Source organism: Vidua chalybeata, chromosome 18 (assembly GCF_026979565.1).
Source record: "Vidua chalybeata isolate OUT-0048 chromosome 18, bVidCha1 merged haplotype, whole genome shotgun sequence".
Classification (NCBI taxonomy): domain Eukaryota; kingdom Metazoa; phylum Chordata; class Aves; order Passeriformes; family Viduidae; genus Vidua; species Vidua chalybeata.
This window is the reverse complement of record NC_071547.1, coordinates 3,604,485-3,621,621: the sequence shown is the minus strand read 5'-3', so window position 1 is coordinate 3,621,621 and position 17,137 is coordinate 3,604,485. Positions and strand designations below refer to the sequence as shown.

The 17,137-nt window shown below is 43.1% G+C and overlaps 1 protein-coding gene across 1 annotated transcript; it reads left to right on the top strand.

Moving 5' to 3' along the window:
• The first annotated feature begins 430 nt into the window (after positions 1-430).
• PPP1CC (protein phosphatase 1 catalytic subunit gamma) lies at positions 431-15,607 on the top strand. Its single transcript, XM_053959623.1, has 7 exons — positions 431-695; positions 9,584-9,715; positions 10,757-10,987; positions 12,106-12,210; positions 13,162-13,385; positions 13,796-13,930; positions 14,357-15,607. Exons 1-7 carry the CDS (start codon positions 641-643, stop codon positions 14,444-14,446), a joined length of 972 nt encoding a protein of 323 aa, XP_053815598.1. The 5' UTR covers positions 431-640; the 3' UTR covers positions 14,447-15,607.
• The last annotated feature ends 1,530 nt before the right edge of the window (positions 15,608-17,137 follow it).

The window sequence follows — 17,137 nt, the reverse complement described above, 5'->3', positions numbered from 1 at the left end:
GAGGGCCATGGTGGCCCCTTAACTGTTCCCTGCAGATCCCAGTCTGCAAGAACAGCACAAGGCACAGACCTTTCTCCACAGAAAGGGTGATTAGACATTGGAACGGGCTGCACAGGGCCGTGGTGGAGTCTCTGTCCCTCAAGGAGCGACTGAATGTTATACTTGGTGCCATGGTCTAGGCGACATAATGGTGTTCAGTTATAGGCTGGACTCGACGATCTCGGAGGTCTTTTCCGTCCTAATGGATTCTGGGATTCTGCGACCGCCACCACTGGTTCCGCCGCTCTGACACTGTCGCGACACCGAGAGGCGGCACCGCCGCACTACTTCCCGTCCCGGGAGCGGTAGGATCCTGTAAGCGGAGCCGCATCACCCCGCCCGCTCTTCCCGCCCGCCCTATAAAGGGTTTCCGACGGGCCGTGTCGCGCTCGTAGTATCCGTGCGCCAGGCGAGCCCGCTGAGGGGACGGCGGCCATTTTGTTCAGTGCTGGCTCTGTGCTGAGGGGGCGGGGGGGCAGAGAGAGCGAGGGAAGGCGCAGAGCAGGAAAGGGCAAAAACGAGACAGAACGAGGAGCGGAGTCGGGCCGGCCAAGCCGCGAGCGGAGCGGCGGCGAGGGCTCCGCCCGGCCGCTGAGAGGCGATGGCGGATATAGACAAGCTCAACATCGACAGCATCATCCAACGGCTGCTGGAGGGTGAGGGTCGGGGACAGCGCGGTTGGGGGAGGGGGGGCGGCGGGGCCGATGCGCCGCGTCCCGCCCGCCCGGCGGGGTCTGAGGGGGCACTAAAATGGAGGGGCGAGAGGCGCTTTGTCTGCCTGGGGTCGCCGCCGCCGCCTCCCCGCCTGGCTCGGCCCCGCAAGCCCCAACTTTCCCCTCAGCCCGTGTGTGTTTCCGAGGCGTTTCTGCCTTTTCATCCCCCGGTGCAATGCTGGGACCAGCCGGCTGCCCCCTTCTCCTTCCCTGCAGTTCTAAGGGGATGCTTAATCTAGTCCTGTGTTCGAATGAGGGGGATGCTTAATCTAGTAGTATTTTGTAGGAAGGGCTTTTAGAAAGCCTGGCGTGTTCTCTTGCCTTTCACGCATACACATGGGATCAGTGCACGGCTGGGTAGTCGCGGGGCTCTGGAAAAAAGACTCAGCGTGTTTAAAGAGTGTTGAGGCAGCTTTTCAGCAAGTCGGGAGGAGACTGTCGTGGGTTTCAGTGTATGCTGGCTTTAGCTTTGATTAGCTGCTTGCATTAAAGCTGCCACAGGATTTTGGCTCTTAATTCGTAACATATGGTGGGATTTTAGGTGTGAATAGAGGGTTGGGGTTTGGTGTTTCAGACAGTCTGAAAAAGGGCTTATTGTCTGCTATTGTTGGTGCTTTGGGATGAAAAGAGTTGCCTGGGAATTTGTAAATCAAAGGAAAACCTGGAAGTTGCAGGGGGTGTCTCCAGCATCATCCCTTCGCTTGCAGGGATCAGCACTGGACTGGGATCGACTGATTTTAGGGCAAAAGACTGAGAAGTTGCCAGTGACAAATTCTCTTCCAGGCATCAAAGAAAGATATAATTATTCAGAGAAAGAAGCTATCCTGATCCAGCCTCACTTCACGAGTGTCAGGGCAGCATCTCATCTGGACTTACTCTTGAAAAGCTTGGTCGGGGATTTAACTTTTTTCCATTTGGCACAAAGTCAGCTGAGATGTTGCCGAGAAAAATGATGAAGAAATGTCTTTTCTTACAGGATTTTGCTTGTGTAATGCTTAGATAGCAAAAGATCAGGCAGAGGAACAGAAATTCTACTCTAGAAAATTGGAGTTTAAAAATCCTGTAGATGAATTATGGGATTATTGAATAAGTAAAAGTAAATGGGGTTTTTCCTCTGATCCGGTTTGGGTTTTGCCTGTTACCAATTTAAACCGCCCTGGTTTCAATTATTTAAAGACTTCCCTTCATAAAGTTAGACCAGGATTTTCCTGAAAATCCAGTAATACAACTTGTAAATGTCAGGTCTCGTATGTCATATGTGTGGTGACATATTAATACATGCTCAGTTGAATTGCACTCATTAGTTATAGTTCTTACTGATTTCCCTTAGTGTAACTAATGCAATATTTTCAAAGTGTAAAGTTTGATTTTTTAAGTGCATGGATTAGACATTTCCTAGAAAGAAATGCAAGTGATTTCTCTGTTTAAAGTTTCAAAAAGTAGTAAGATGTACTGTGTCAATGTGTTCTGCTCTTGCTCAGTATATATCAGCATTATATGGTTGGAGCAGATAAGAGTTCATGAATCAGGCTTCAGAAGGTTTATTGACATGTTTTAAGAGGTGCTTCATGCAATTACAGACCTTACCCGAGGTTGCATCAGCTGCCAGAACTGAAATTAATTTTTTTCCCTTTATTAACACTGCAGCTGGGATTTTGGATTCCTTGAGGCGATGATTGTCTTTCAATATTTAAAACAATTACTGGTGTTAGTAACCTATGCTAGTGCTTTATTTGTTGATTATTAAATGTCTGTTCTAAATGTCTTTGCCAGACAGAGAGTAATGATTGACCTTTGTGAGTGTCATTTTTATGTTTTTTTTTTTTCCCTAAAACATGGCTGCATTTCAGCACACACTGCATTTTAGATTTAGATCAAAGGAATTATTGGTTTTCAGTGCAGTTCTGGTAGAACAAGTGCATAATGTTAGTTACAGAAAGTGTGGTGTGCCCGTGAGCTCTGTGTCAATACCCCTTCAGACAAGGCTGCACACAGATTAAAATCATACTCGGGCATGAAAACACTGCAAAATCTGCTTTAATAATCAGCTCACAAACTGAATTGCCCAAATCCTTGTGCAAGCTGTAATTTTAGAGCAATTTGGTATTTCATTATAGCTCTCTTTAAACTTTAAATACTTACACATTTTTATAGCAGTTAACTTTAGGTGATTTTGCTACTAAAATTTAAAGAGTATGAGCAGGGGGCTTAGCCCTTTCTAGAGGTAACAAACCCCAGTACTAATGAAATACTGGAAATCAGTGGGCAGGTACAGTTAGGTATTTGTTTTATCATGTGCCTTAGCATTGCCCTGTTGGAAGAAGTGAATTGATTCTAATGGTTGAGGTAAAGTGAAGGGTGAATAATAAATTATTCTTGCTTTTGTCCTTAATACAGAGTATTAATAATGTATTTGTGAGGGATTTTAGTTGCTTTCTATCCTGACTCCTCTGCTCAACTGACATTATTCCTACTTTTCCCCCAAATACTGTTCTCCCACCCACATTAGGCTATTTAGGTGAAATTATTAGCTTGTTCTTTAAAAGGCCTGGAAATATATACTTCAGGTCTCATTCTAAGGTAAATATTTGAAGAGTCTTCCTTGCTCCAGTTGTTTATAGTACAGAACCATTTGGCATTGAGATGTCACCAAAAAAAACCCGTTTTTCAGTAGCATTGTTCTCAACCTTGGAAAGCCATTCAGGGAAAACATTGAAAATACTGACTTTTTTTGCTGTAATTGAATTCATATTTTCTCCCCTTTTTATTGATGAGGGTTGTGTCCTGCTAGGAGCAATTTCCTGAGTACAGCTTGTCTGACTTTGCCAGTTCTGGTAACTGTAATATCCACAAGAATGAGACTTGCAAAGTGTAGTAAGTAACAGTATCCTGCACTGAGTATTGAAATGTTTTTAAGTATCCTAGATATTGGATAAAGGGTCAAATATTGATGGAACTAATTCACCTTCCTGAGGAATAAGAGGGGTCAAACATGAGAGCAAATTTTGCCCCTTCTAGCAGGGGGTAGTGAAGGCAGCAACTGCAGCTGTGTGTGCTGAGTCAAAAATGCCAGCAGACAAGAAGATGCTAAAAAAACTCCTTGTAAGATAAAAAAATCAGCGGCACCTGTATGGTCTTGCAAAGGGATCCAGGAAATGGCAGAATTCCTGCTTGCCTCAGTGAAGAATGAGTGACAAATCCCAAGACTCCCTGAGTGTGAGTGTGGCTTCCTTTCTGTGTCATGTCAGATGGGCTTCCTATAACTTGAGCCCCTTATCCATTTCCTTCATCTCGTGTGCTGGCAGCTTTTGCAGATAAGTAGGGTCTGGTTTGGAGCTCACAGTCACCTATTTAGAAAACAGGATTGAAGAGTATTAGTCTTACCATGGTAACAATAAATAATGGGTAAAATAACAATTTCAGCATACCTAAGTGACCCAAGTGGAAATGTGTGTCTGCAGATCTCTCCTGTGCTGCATCCTCGGCAGGCACTGTTAAGGGAGAATTGAATAATGAATGGAGGCTACTTTGGATAAAGCCACATGAGGCTACAATGGTGGTAGCCATTCTGAAAACTGAAATCCTGGCTAGTGCACTAAAATCTGCAAAAAGACTCTTGAATCCTTAAACGTTTCTGTTTATACACCCACAGATTTCTATTCCCAGTAAAGCCTGTTGTAGAGATGTCAAGGAGATATTCTTTCTTAATTTGCTTTAAATGGGGAAAGATTATCATCTACTTATTAAAAATAGTTGAGCTAAAGAGCATGGATAAGATTTTGCTCACCACAGAGATGTTTTCTCACAAATGCAGTCCTATAATTTTTTTTTCACCTTTCTGCTAAGTACAGCATTAATTGGGTTTGCAGGGTTGCTTGCCCTTTGGCTTCATATACTGGGGTAAGAGTGATTCCAAGAGATGTTAATCTGAAATGTCACATTTACTCATGGATGAGTTGGGATGCTGTGATGAAGTTTCTCATGGACAAGCAACACTTTTTGACCTCAAACCATATCATTTTCCTTAGTTTGTGTAGCTTGATGTTAATTGTTTCCTGCTGTGGTGTAGCAGTTGCTAAGAGTAGGAAATAGAAACTCTTCATTCCAAAGACCAGCATTAGATTCTTATCAATGCCATGGATTCAAATAAGTCTGTGAAATTCTTTGCCTGTTGCCCAGTCAGAGAAGAGGAGGAATTTGTCCCCTCTGTTTGTGAGCAGTGTGAGTACCTGTTGCTCCTCACCTGTCTGCAGTGTGGAAATACGTTACAAGATGAAAAACTTGTAGTCATGCAGAATCTTCCATTTGATAACACTGCTGTGAACTTTTGACATACTAGAAAGCAGAGGAGAACTTTTCAGAGCCTTGTGCACTGAGGAGATGATTTTCAATTTCATTTTTGAATTTGAAGAGATCTGATCAAAGCTGGTAGTGCCTGCAGTAAAGTAAAACCTTTTTTACATCAACCACTTTCAAGTTATTTATTCCCTTTGTGCCTGTGGTGCAAAACTGACTGTGAAACTGTCATTGGGAACTGCTAAAAACTAGATTAAAACCAACCTGCAGTATTTTTGGAAATGTCACTATGATTGCAGACATCTTAACATAAAATATGGTGAAACTGAGAGACTTGTTTAATAAGCCAGAAAAATGAACTGACCTGTAGATAGACTATTTTTCTTAAAACATTTTCTGTAGGAGAACTTGATTCTCACACTTCAGTTGACAGTATTTCAGCTGCTTCTTGTAATGCAATACTGAATGGAAATGAGATGTTTGGATCACTGCAATTTCTGGCATTTTTGAACTTCCTGCTATTTCTGACTACTTCTCTAACTATCTATCCCTTTCATATTAACCTTGACTGACGTAAAGGACTGTGTGGCACCAAAGCAAGGATTGGAAAATGCTGGTGGTGGGTTGGGATGTGGGAGTCTGTTGTACTCTGCATGCATATGGTCTCAGACTGTTGTACATTCTGGATCCCCCCAGCTCCTGACCCATTTATCCCTCCCAGGGAAATGTAGAATAAATTCTCAATGTCAGGCAGTGTTCTGACTCCTGGCAGCTGCAGCTACACTTTGTACTTGCTGTTTGCTTGCTCCAGAATGGCTGCATGCCTCAAGTTCTTCCTCTTCTTCCTATTCCTTCCTTTCCCCCTCTGCTGGGCACCTGTCATACTGCTCTGTTTATAGTACACTCATTTTAGAGTTGGTATCTTCTTGTTTCCATCCGTTTCTCCCTGTCTTGGAAGTCAAAGATAATTTTAATAGTGGACCCTGTGTTCAGAGCAGTACCTCTGCAAAGATCATCTGGGCTGCAGGGAAGAATTTTTTTCTGTCGTTGTTTCCATCTAGTGGAGAGCTTTTTTTTTTTTTTTTTTTCACAACTTCTCATATTTGTACAGCAAGAAAGATTTTACCTGTTAGAAGACTGCCCAGACTGGACACTGAAATTCAAGCTCTAGAGAAATCATTTCTAAGAACAGGAGCATCTCTGCCTAAAGACGGTGGGAATATTTTGCTGTCTGGAGATGCTGCGGCAGTGTGTTCAGGCACAAATAAAATACCACTTGAAATGGGCTGAATTTTTTCCCCAAATGATTAATCTTTAGCTTGTTCCACTGTCAGTTCCAGGATGTCATTTCTGAGAGGTTATTTTTTATGCATTGAAAGGGCAAATGTGCCTGTACAGTACTATTGAGCTGCTCTTTTGACTTCATGACCAAGCTGTCAATTAGTATTATACTGTCTGATCTTCACAAGCTGCCTTGTTTTGGTCCAAAGCAGAGAAACAAACTGTAAACACAACATATTTTTCATAGTGTTCTATTTTTGTCTTTCTTAGAAGGACTAAGTAACTTGAAGACCCAGAGAAACCTTTTAAAAAGTCATTAAGACCGAATATCCTGCATGTCTGTGCCAGCTCTTTCATTGTGGATGAGAAAATCCTTGCACTAAAAATACAGATTCCTCAAACCAAGATGCACTTCTGCATTTTTGATTCTTCTGAAGCCAAACCCACTTTTGTTTTCCCAGCTTTTCAGGACATACAGGTTAATGTCACAAGAAATTGAACACACTTGTCTCCTCTATGCAGGTTCCATGTTGGACAAAGCAGTGAAAATGTCACTGGCAGGCAGAGCTGAACCAAATTTTCTTGTTCTTTCATCCATGGCATCTGTCCTAGGGAGTTTGGGAAGTGCAGCACAGCATCATTTCATTTTGTCAAGGTTTTCTACAGGCAGGTGACTAAAACTGTGTGAGGATTATACCAGTTCAATAAAAATGTATTGGAAAAACCTAGAAAACCTGTGTCTGAAACAGTGCTCGGATCTTCATTTAATCTTGAGCAAAAATGAGTGCACATGCTTTATTCATGAGCTTTAGTGACTCAGTGCATTGCATAGTCTTTATAATATTTTGTACTTTTTAATTTATGGATGTAAAGTACAGGGTTTGGTTTTAGCAATTTCTAAGAAGACCAAATCATGGCAAATTAGAAAACTAAATACAAGTATTTAGCTTCACAGAAAACTAAATACAAGTATTTTGTATTATCTAAAAAAAAAAAAGTTAATTGTAAAATCTATTATTAAGTCACCATCAGTTTTATATTTACAATTCAGCCAGTTTATCACTTAATTCTAAAAATTTCTGTTGTTTATTGCTTCTGGATATTTGGCATTTTGATTAATTTGCTTGTTGCTCAAGAGTTTTTGGAAAATTACTGTATGGATGAAAAAATTACTGCATGGATGAAAAGCCTCATTCGTGATAAACTGCTGTGACAAAGATTTAACTTCCATTTACATGCTTCATTACTTCTGAGATTTTAATGAAAGACATGAAGTGCAGTGGTAATTCCAGTGTTGGCATGTAATGTCAGTGGTGAGTGATAACTCGTGGGCAGTGAGGAGCAGAGGAGCAGGTAGAGCCTGTAAGAGAGCACTGTTAAAGGCATGACTTTTGACCTGTAGTAATGTCACTGTGAGCATTCATTGTAATCTGAGCTCGAGTTTCATTTTGGAGCTTGTCTGGGGAAAGGTGGTGTGGTTCAGGGCACTGCCAGGGGTTCTGCAGGGCAGAACCTGCCGGGGTCTCTGGCAGTCAGCGTGCAGGGGAGGATTGCTGTGGCAGCAACACTGCGAGTGCTGGCAGAGATCACATCCAGTGTCACGGATTTCATGGCTGTTACACAATCATTATCTTATTCAAGTGCACGCTCACTGAGCAGTGTTTTCCGTGCTTGATCAGAGGCCTGTGGAAAAGTCAGGCGCTTCTGTGCTAGTGAGAAATTGGAGCACAACTGCTTTTTGTTCTTGCTGTTCTTAAAACTTGCCTCGAGCACCCCCAGCTTTTCCCACTGACTGCAGTTCTCACTTGGCTCCATACAGCGCAAGGCCCACAGTGATGGCAGAGATTTGAGTCATCTGGAGCTTCCAGATTTCTCACTCGGAGGTGAAACAGTAGCAAAGGAATTAGATTGAAGTGCTGGCTAGCTACTAAGTTATTCACAACTTCAGGAAGATAATACTGCACAGGTTCTTGTGTTTGAAAGGATTCAGGTTTGTTGCTTGCTTTTTTTGCAGTTAAAGACCAGACCTTTTTGGATAAGGGCATAGATTCTTCAGTCTCAATGCCATAGAGTTGCTCATAGTAAGTCACCTAACCTGGCAGCCTTAGCAGTGGTTTTTTTTGTTCCTGGAGGTGTTGGCAGAGCGTTTCCTGCCGTCTGAGACTCAGGTTCTTGGTGGTTTGGCTTTGCAGAGGCTGAACCAATGGGTTACATTGTAGAAGATGACTGCTGCTCTTACTCTTTTTTTTTTTTTTTCTTCAGCCTTATCACTATTATATGTTGTCACTGGTTTTGACACCAAATAAAAATATAGGCTTCACCAGTAATGGCATACTCATAATTTTTTTTAATCCAGTCTTAACCCTGATAAATGCTGTTTTGTGCAATTTGGGCTGTAGTTACAGCACTGCTGCTGTAGAAATGTCCTTTGTATTTTTGGGCAACAGAAATACAAGTGTGGGGCTTGTTCAGGTCAGGCTGATTGTCATTGTCCAGAGCAGGAAGGAAAGCTTTAATGGATGTTAAAGGAACAAACTGTCCTGAATTGTTGCAGTGAGGGAGATGGAAACAGTGATGGAAGGGTGTGAAGGATGGGAGCTGGGAGAGGGAAGTGCTTTGGGGCTGGGAGATTGGTCTCCTACTGGCTTGTCTTTTACCCTGCTCAAAGGCAGCGATGATGGCAGCTGCTTTGTCATCATGATCCAAAACTATTTCCTTACTGTTAGTCCTTACCTTCCAATCATGTGTGTATTTTTCTTCCCTGTTTCCCAGCTGCAATGTAGAACAGGGCAGTGCAAGACTTACTGACAAGTCTGTGGTCTTGTTTAGGTTGGGTGAGGTGATTTGCTGATTTAGGGAAACTTGCACATTTGTTGGTGATTGAGTGGCAGACAGCCTTTGCTGAAGTTCAGACAGCTTCCAGAGAACAAGTACATAACTGCTTCACTAAAAAATAACATGTAAATAGTCACATTGTCCAAGATGGTGTTTATAACTAAATAGAACTAAACTGATGCTATTTAAAATGTGACATTTTTAACAGGGGAAGTGTTGAGCCATGAATTCTGTTAAATGAAAGTAAAATACGACTGGAACAGAACTCCCCTTTCCTTGGCACTGCCATTTCACCCCAGCACACCAGTCCTACCCTGGTACCCTCTCATTCAGTGCTGCTCTGGCATTTAGTCAGACTCTTAAAATAACACCAGGGATGTTGCTGCTTTTGATAACTGACTTCTGACTCCTCTTGGCAGTGCGAGGATCAAAACCAGGCAAAAACGTCCAGCTTCAAGAGAATGAAATTAGAGGACTGTGCTTGAAATCCAGAGAAATCTTCCTGAGTCAGCCTATTCTACTAGAACTTGAAGCTCCACTGAAAATCTGTGGTGAGTACTGTGAGTTTTGGTTTCATTTTGGGGGAGGTGTCAGGTAAATGCAGACCGTAAGCAGAGAACAAGTGCCAGATGCTACTTTCACTTATTAACAGTGAAACTAATAAATAATTGTAGCAAAAGGCAAAATAAAACTCTGCTGGATATATAGGGCAGAGGAGTGGAGAGGGGATAATATGTGGGAATTATATTTGGGACCAAAATAATCCACACCCAAAAAGCAACTGGTCCAGTTTCACCAGACTGGGGGAGAGATTCGCATGAAATTTTGGAAAGAAGTTATCAAATAAATGATGTTTGGCCCAATTGTGACTGAACAAGGGGAAACAATGAGGAACCCCAGTATTTAATGTGCTGCCATGCAAAGCTGAACAGTGATTTGGCAGTATTTTAAAATCCTGCTAGAAACTTTTTTTTTGGTACTGTTTCTTGGAATTACTTTCTAGTTTGGTTTCACCATATTGCATACAGCAGTGCTCATTTTGCACACATGTACATGTCTACTTATGCTAAAAGAATGAAGAATGTCAACATAAAAGCCTCAATAAATGCAATTTTGAAAGCTTCCAGCACATCGTTTTTTATCCTACCCGAAAACAGATGACTTACTTCAATTTGAAGTAGCTCATTCCATATTTATAATATTGGTAGTCTAAAATCACAATTTAGTGTTCTGGTTGTCAGAAACAAGCCCATGATTTAAACTAAAGGCAGGAATACCAATTTCATTTTTGATGCAGTTTCCCTGCTAGAATTTGAATTACTGGGTATTTCCAGAAAACACAGTTGGTTTCTCAGAATCTTGATTTTATTTTATACACACAAATATTTTTGTGTAGCTACCATTGCATAGATGTCAAAATGTGATCATTTTATATACATTAACTGCCATTTTAAGTATGTTATATTTTAAGTATGTTATCTAACTGCAAGCTTTTTTTCTTTCTGAAGCATCTTTGGTTTGTACTTTCTTTAGAATCAATCAAAGAATGTAGTGAAGGGTCACTTAAGTGTCATGTCTGAATCTCCTTGCAGGTGACATCCATGGACAATACTATGACTTGCTTCGACTCTTTGAATATGGGGGTTTTCCACCAGAGAGCAACTACCTGTTCCTTGGTGATTATGTTGACAGAGGAAAACAATCTCTAGAAACAATTTGTCTTCTATTGGCCTACAAAATTAAATACCCAGAGAATTTTTTCCTCCTCCGAGGGAACCACGAATGTGCCAGCATCAATAGAATTTATGGGTTTTATGATGAATGTAAGTACCAGGCATGTGTGCCTCTACTGGGGACAGCACGGTGGCAGTGTTAGATGGCTCCTTCCTCACTTGAAATGCCCTCTGTGCTCTTTAGAGGGGTCCTTGGCCTGTTTTAGAGAGGGGAGTCTGTCCTTCCCCTGGCCCTCTTGGAGTCCGATCCTCACGCTACAAAGCAGCAACCAAGTGGGTAATTTTATTTGTTGGCTGCTGTGTTAGCTAACAGTTCTCACTGGTAAAACTCAGAAGGGCATCTAATGAGAGATGGGAGAATTTAATTTGATGTGCACTACAGAGGTTCACTTCTGTTTCATTCCTCTGATGATGATAGGTACAGATTGTGTGATGGGGGCTGTATGTAGACCTTACCCAAACACAAGAAGTAATTTTGCTGTGAAGTAGAAGCCAGTGTTCCTGTTTCAAAGGATGTGATTTAATCCAGATAATGTAGAGATGATATTAAATTAATTGTGCACTGAAGCATGTCAGAACTTGTGTGGTGGGACACACTTGGCTTGCAGATGATGACAAGATGTGCGCTCCATGTCTTGTTCTCCTCCTGTGAGGAAACAAAGATGTGTGATATTTCAGAGTTGTCTCCTCAGAGATTAATCACAGGCTTAGTCATATATCACAAATATGTTCAGGGTTCATAGCTGGGAGAGTCCCTTTGAAATTCATAAAACTGTGGCAGTTTTGTTTTTCAGTCCTGTTTCATTTTTCAGTCCTGTTTATTTGCTGAAAATGAGTTTATGTGGTAAAGCAGAATTTTAAAGAAAATCTGCTTTTCAAGAATTGCTGTCTTCCCCTGAAAGAAATGGCAAATGGCAAGATTTTCTGCAATAGATCAAATTCTCCAAGGGATAATTTGCCAAAGCAGAGTTGAGACTGCAGAGCCTGATTGCCAACTGTTGAACAGACTTATGGTGTCCTTGAAGCTGTGCCACACTGAGAGACCTTTGCCACTGTCTTTAAACAATTAAATAAGTCAGAAAAGCTCATTTATGTATAGGCTTTAATGCTGACTTTTTTGCAAGTCTCAGTAAAGTTCAGGCATCTATGTTAGGTTGTTTGTGTTAGAAAAGCACATTGACTGGGTTTTTCTTCCCAATCTCTTCTAGGTAAGAGAAGATACAATATTAAGCTGTGGAAAACCTTCACAGACTGTTTTAACTGTTTACCAATTGCAGCTATTGTGGATGAGAAAATCTTCTGCTGTCACGGGGGTGAGTAGCAGTTCCTTAGGTGATGTTTGAGGAACTGGAAAACTCAGTCATGGCAGTTTCATGTTTACACTGCTGAAGCTTCAAAACATAGGGATTCTTCTCTGCCTTGGCTCATGTATGAGGAAGGGTTGGGCTCAATGAGTGTCAGTTTTGTGAATCATGGAGCCGGTTCAGACACGATGAGCTGCTCTTCCTTTTCCACCAAAAGCACCTTTAATAGCCTCTCCTTTGGAGTAGAGAGTCCTTGTAGGGTTTTTTTAGTCTTAGATGACCAGGAGTTTGATGTTTGTCCCCAAAACATCTGTTTTCACAGAACCAGAGTGGTTTGGGTTGGAAGGCACCCTTGGGGATCAGTCAGTAGAATTCCCCCATCATGGACAGGGACTCCTGTCTCTAGGTCAGGTTGCTCTAAGCCCTGTATGATCTGATGGGTTTAATTTGTAGAAATTGATTTATGCCAAATGATGCAGCTTTTTCTGGTCATAAAATACAGATTGCACCTTAAATGTTTTATCACTTGCGAGCCATTACAGTTGCCCAGGGACTCACATCAGTGGAAAATGGTATGAGATTGGTTTGATATTTTATTTCATCTTACTGATCATCACAGTGAGCATTCCTTGTGATTCCTGGTGTTCATTCTTCTTTTATTTAACAGCTCTTTTATCAGACACTTGCAAAATATTAGTGAGATTATTGTAATCCTGTAAAATGTGGAAATGGCCTTGCTTTATCTTGCTTCCAGTAAATCTCCTAGAAAGTGACTTCTGTACCAAACACTTTAGAACAAATGCTGGATTTATAAAACGTCAGTGAATGTCGCCATTGAGCTACGTAAAATGGCAGCGGTGAATCACTTTGAATCCAAGTTATTTTTGTCCTGGATGAATGTCAGTGCTGCAGAGCAAAGCTGGACTAAGCTGGGGCCTGCCTGTGTCTTCCCTGTAACAGGTTTGTCACCAGACCTGCAGTCAATGGAGCAGATCAGACGAATCATGCGCCCCACGGATGTACCGGACCAAGGTCTCCTGTGTGATCTCCTGTGGTCTGACCCTGACAAGGATGTCTTGGGCTGGGGTGAAAATGACAGAGGAGTGTCCTTCACTTTTGGTGCTGAAGTGGTTGCTAAGTTTCTCCATAAACATGATTTGGATCTCATATGTAGAGCTCATCAGGTATTTTCATTTTGTATGTTAAACCATAGAATAATTTAGGTTTGGGGGACCTGAGGTGACCATCTGGTCCAGCCCAGGCCAGGCCTGGCCTGTGTCAGCCCAAGGTGCTGAGGGTCTTGTCCAGCCAAGTTGTAAATATGTGTGAGGTTCTCTGAATGTGTCCCAGTATTTAACAGCCCTTATAATGAACATTTTCATATAAACTCTGATTCTCTTGAACTGAGGTTTTCTCAATGTTACTGGACTCTGTTGCTGAGCTGGCTCTTGTGATGCTCCTGTTTTAGTGTAAAAGTTTGAACTCGTGCTCATTAAACATAGCCAGGTTTTCAGCTGCTGCCTCTGGAAAAGTTACTTTGCACCTTCTCAGGAGGAAGCTGCCCAGAGTAACACCTCTGCTTTTGTCTCTAAAGGTGGTTGAAGATGGATATGAATTTTTTGCAAAAAGACAGTTGGTAACTCTCTTTTCTGCCCCAAATTACTGTGGAGAATTTGATAACGCGGGTGCCATGATGAGCGTGGATGAAACACTAATGTGCTCTTTCCAGGTACAGTATCTGAACATCTTCCCTTCTATTTAGTGAGGTCGTACATTACATTTGTACTAATTTGAATCAATGTTTCACTGTTAAATAATAGTAAGACTTGTTTCAAATAGATCTTTAAAGCTGTCACATGTAGTCAGGGCAGTGCACTCACATCTTCAAAAACATAACCCTGTGCTGGTTTGAGTAGGGGAACTGTTTTATCTGGAATTAAATCACCCAGGCAAAGCAGTTGGCTGTCAGCTGCTCCCACTGCTGTGGGCTCTGGAGCAGCTGATGCTGCAGCCCAGCCTAGCTCAGAGCAGGAAACACATTGATTTCCTGGCACATTGAGACTTGTCCAGAACCATGCAGTGCCTTTGCCAGTGAATTACTGTTTGACTGGAAGACGGCAAAAATTTTTTTGCTAAATGACCCCTCTCTTTTCAGATCTTGAAACCTGCAGAGAAGAAGAAGCCCAATTCCAGCAGACCCGTAACACCTCCCAGGGGCATGATCACAAAACAAGCCAAGAAATAGTCACTTTGGCACTGCCTTGTTGGGACTTGTATCATAGTCTGTAACCTCCATTTTTAAACCTATCATGTGTGCTGTTCAGCTTGCTCAAAATAGATAATGTGTTTGTGGTTTTCCTTTCCATTTGATGAATGGCATTTGCTGGTTGTAACAGCGAATGAAAGACTTTCCTCCCTCCCAGGAAAAGAGTTTGAAAGTCCCCCTGTGTCAGTGTTCCAGCTGCACACTCCACAGCATCTCCCCTCCAGCCGGGTCACCGCGGGGCTGGCGGGACCCGTACCATGAATAGTGTAAATCTTGTTCTTTAGGATCTGAAGAGGGCACTCGTGTGCTATGAGAGTAGAGATTGTTCCTGTCAGCGATTACATACTGTTTATACAAACCACTGTGAACTTTTTTTATGTTCAATTTTGTTTTAAAGGGATTGCTTTTCTTTTAATGTCTTGTCATGTACACGTTAGTTTTATTGCTGTCAACATTAGGAATAACCTTCAACCTTGCCAGCACCACTGGTAGGATGTATATTTAATTCAGACACACATCCCTCTCCGTATACTTCAAATGACAAAGCCATTATTTTAAGTGTTTGTGTCTCCTTCCTGAAGCCAAAGTTCGCTTAGAAACCCATTTGTACACAACCCCCCTGCCAAGTTGGCCGGGCTGCCCATCCACGCCTTCCTCTCGGAGAGAAAAGGAAGCGCTGGCTGGAAATTGCAAACAGAAAGGCTTGTCCGTGCTCAAAGTGAACACGTTTTTGTACAGTTTCTGTGTGTTCAGTCGAGCAGATCCCAGTGCTGAGACAGCAGTCCCAGGGCAGTGACACAAATGGCTCTGGGAGTGATGGAAATGGCTCTGGATCTGCTGGAAGGGGTTTGTGCATTTCAGCATAAAGACTTTGTTCTACAAAGAAACCTAGAAACTCGCTTGATAAGCCAACCAGAGGTGTTGATCTTGATCACCGGTTTATATAAATCTCTCACAGAATCTTGTTTTTTAAAAACTGTTGATCTTTTTTGAACAGATGACAGTGTACAATATCATGTAGTGAAAATCACTTATTAAATGAAGAAATTGTTAAATCTTCTCAGTGTCAGTTTATCACAACATATACACTACTGCTCTCCAAGGGCCTGACGTAGAGAAATAAATTGTTCTGGAAACCCACGGATTCTTGGTTTGGATTTGTCTGAGCTGCAGGAGGAGATTTTGAACAGCAGTGTTGGGTTTAACTGTGGGTCTGGAGCCTCAGGCAGAGGCCCCTCCCAGCCGAGGGGTGCAGCTCCTGCAGCACCGCACGTGGGGCCACTGGTCCTGAGCTGGTGTTTGCCACAGCCCTGCTCGGGACTGGGCAGCAGCACACAGGCGTGGGAGGACAAGTTCAGCTCGGCTCCTGTTCATTGTTCTGTGCACTGAGGGGTTGGCCTTGAGTGCAAGTGCTCTGAAAGGGTTGGAGCTGAGACTGGACCCATTTCCTCTGGTGTTTAATTAGAGAACTAAATTTCTTGTGGAATGGGGAACCTGAGTCCCTTTTATCACTGCTGGCTGTTGGGGCAGTAGGCTCTGGGGGTGGGTGAGGTGTGTGCCAGCTCCAGGCACTCTGCTCTGGGCCCCCACAGGACCAGCCCGGGGTCCTTCACTGCTGTGTGGAAAATGCTGTGGGGTGTTGAGCACTCAGAGGAGGCGGCCGGTTCCTACCTGTCCCTGCTCTGGGGCAGCTGCTGCATCTGCTGAGGAACAAGTTTGTCACTGGAATGCCCAGCTCTGGCCTGTGGTGTCCCACTGAATTCCCCTCTACCTCTGCAGTGCGTGGGACTTGCTTGCCAGAAGTGCTTTTTCTGGGCACTCCGCAGGCATTGACTTTATTGTTTCAATGTATTTCTCTGACTCAAACAGCCAGTTTCCTACTCTGAAGGCATTTTTCCCTTCCCTCTACAACTGATTAATCAAAAACCTCTAACTGCCTCTGCTGAGCTTGCTAGATCAGATGTCACAGAGCACCTGGTAAGGCTCTCACCCAAACTTTCACCCTTTGAATCACATTTGTGGTTTCCTTTATAGCTCTATAATTTTTCTCCCTCCTTGTCCAACACCCTGCAAATCTGTTATTGCTGTTGTGGGTGACAGCACGTGTGGAACCGGTTGGGATGTGCCTGCTCTGGCAGGGACACTGTCACCCCTCACCGGCAGTGCTGCCTCTGGCCGTGCCACACCTTTGTCCTCTGTGCCTTGTTTTTTTCTCTCCCAAACAGTTTCAGTGACACAGGTGCCTATTCTGGGCTGTGTCCTCTGCCTGGCTGCATTCCTGGAGGTTGGGTCATTCCTCAGGCTCCCTGGGAGTGGGTCCTGTCCAAGGGAAGGGAAGGGGCTGCTGCTCTTGCTGCAGGTTGTGATCAACAGCTCAGGCACATTTATGTCCATTTGTTGGGGTTGGGTTGTTTTGATCAGTGGAGAACAGGAGCAGTAGATGCTGATTGCCGATTGTTTTTCCATAGTGATACTTGTAGGAGTATCTAGCTGACACATGGAATGGCCGGAGCAGCCGTGAGCCTCCCAAGGCCTGTGTCCCCACAGCCCAACACCAATTCCTGCTGGCCCAGAGCTCTGTGGATGGTGCAAAGAATGGATTGGGGTGGGGAGGGGCACTGGGCTGTGCCAGAGGTCTCCACAATAGGTAGCAGGAATTGAGGTAAATCC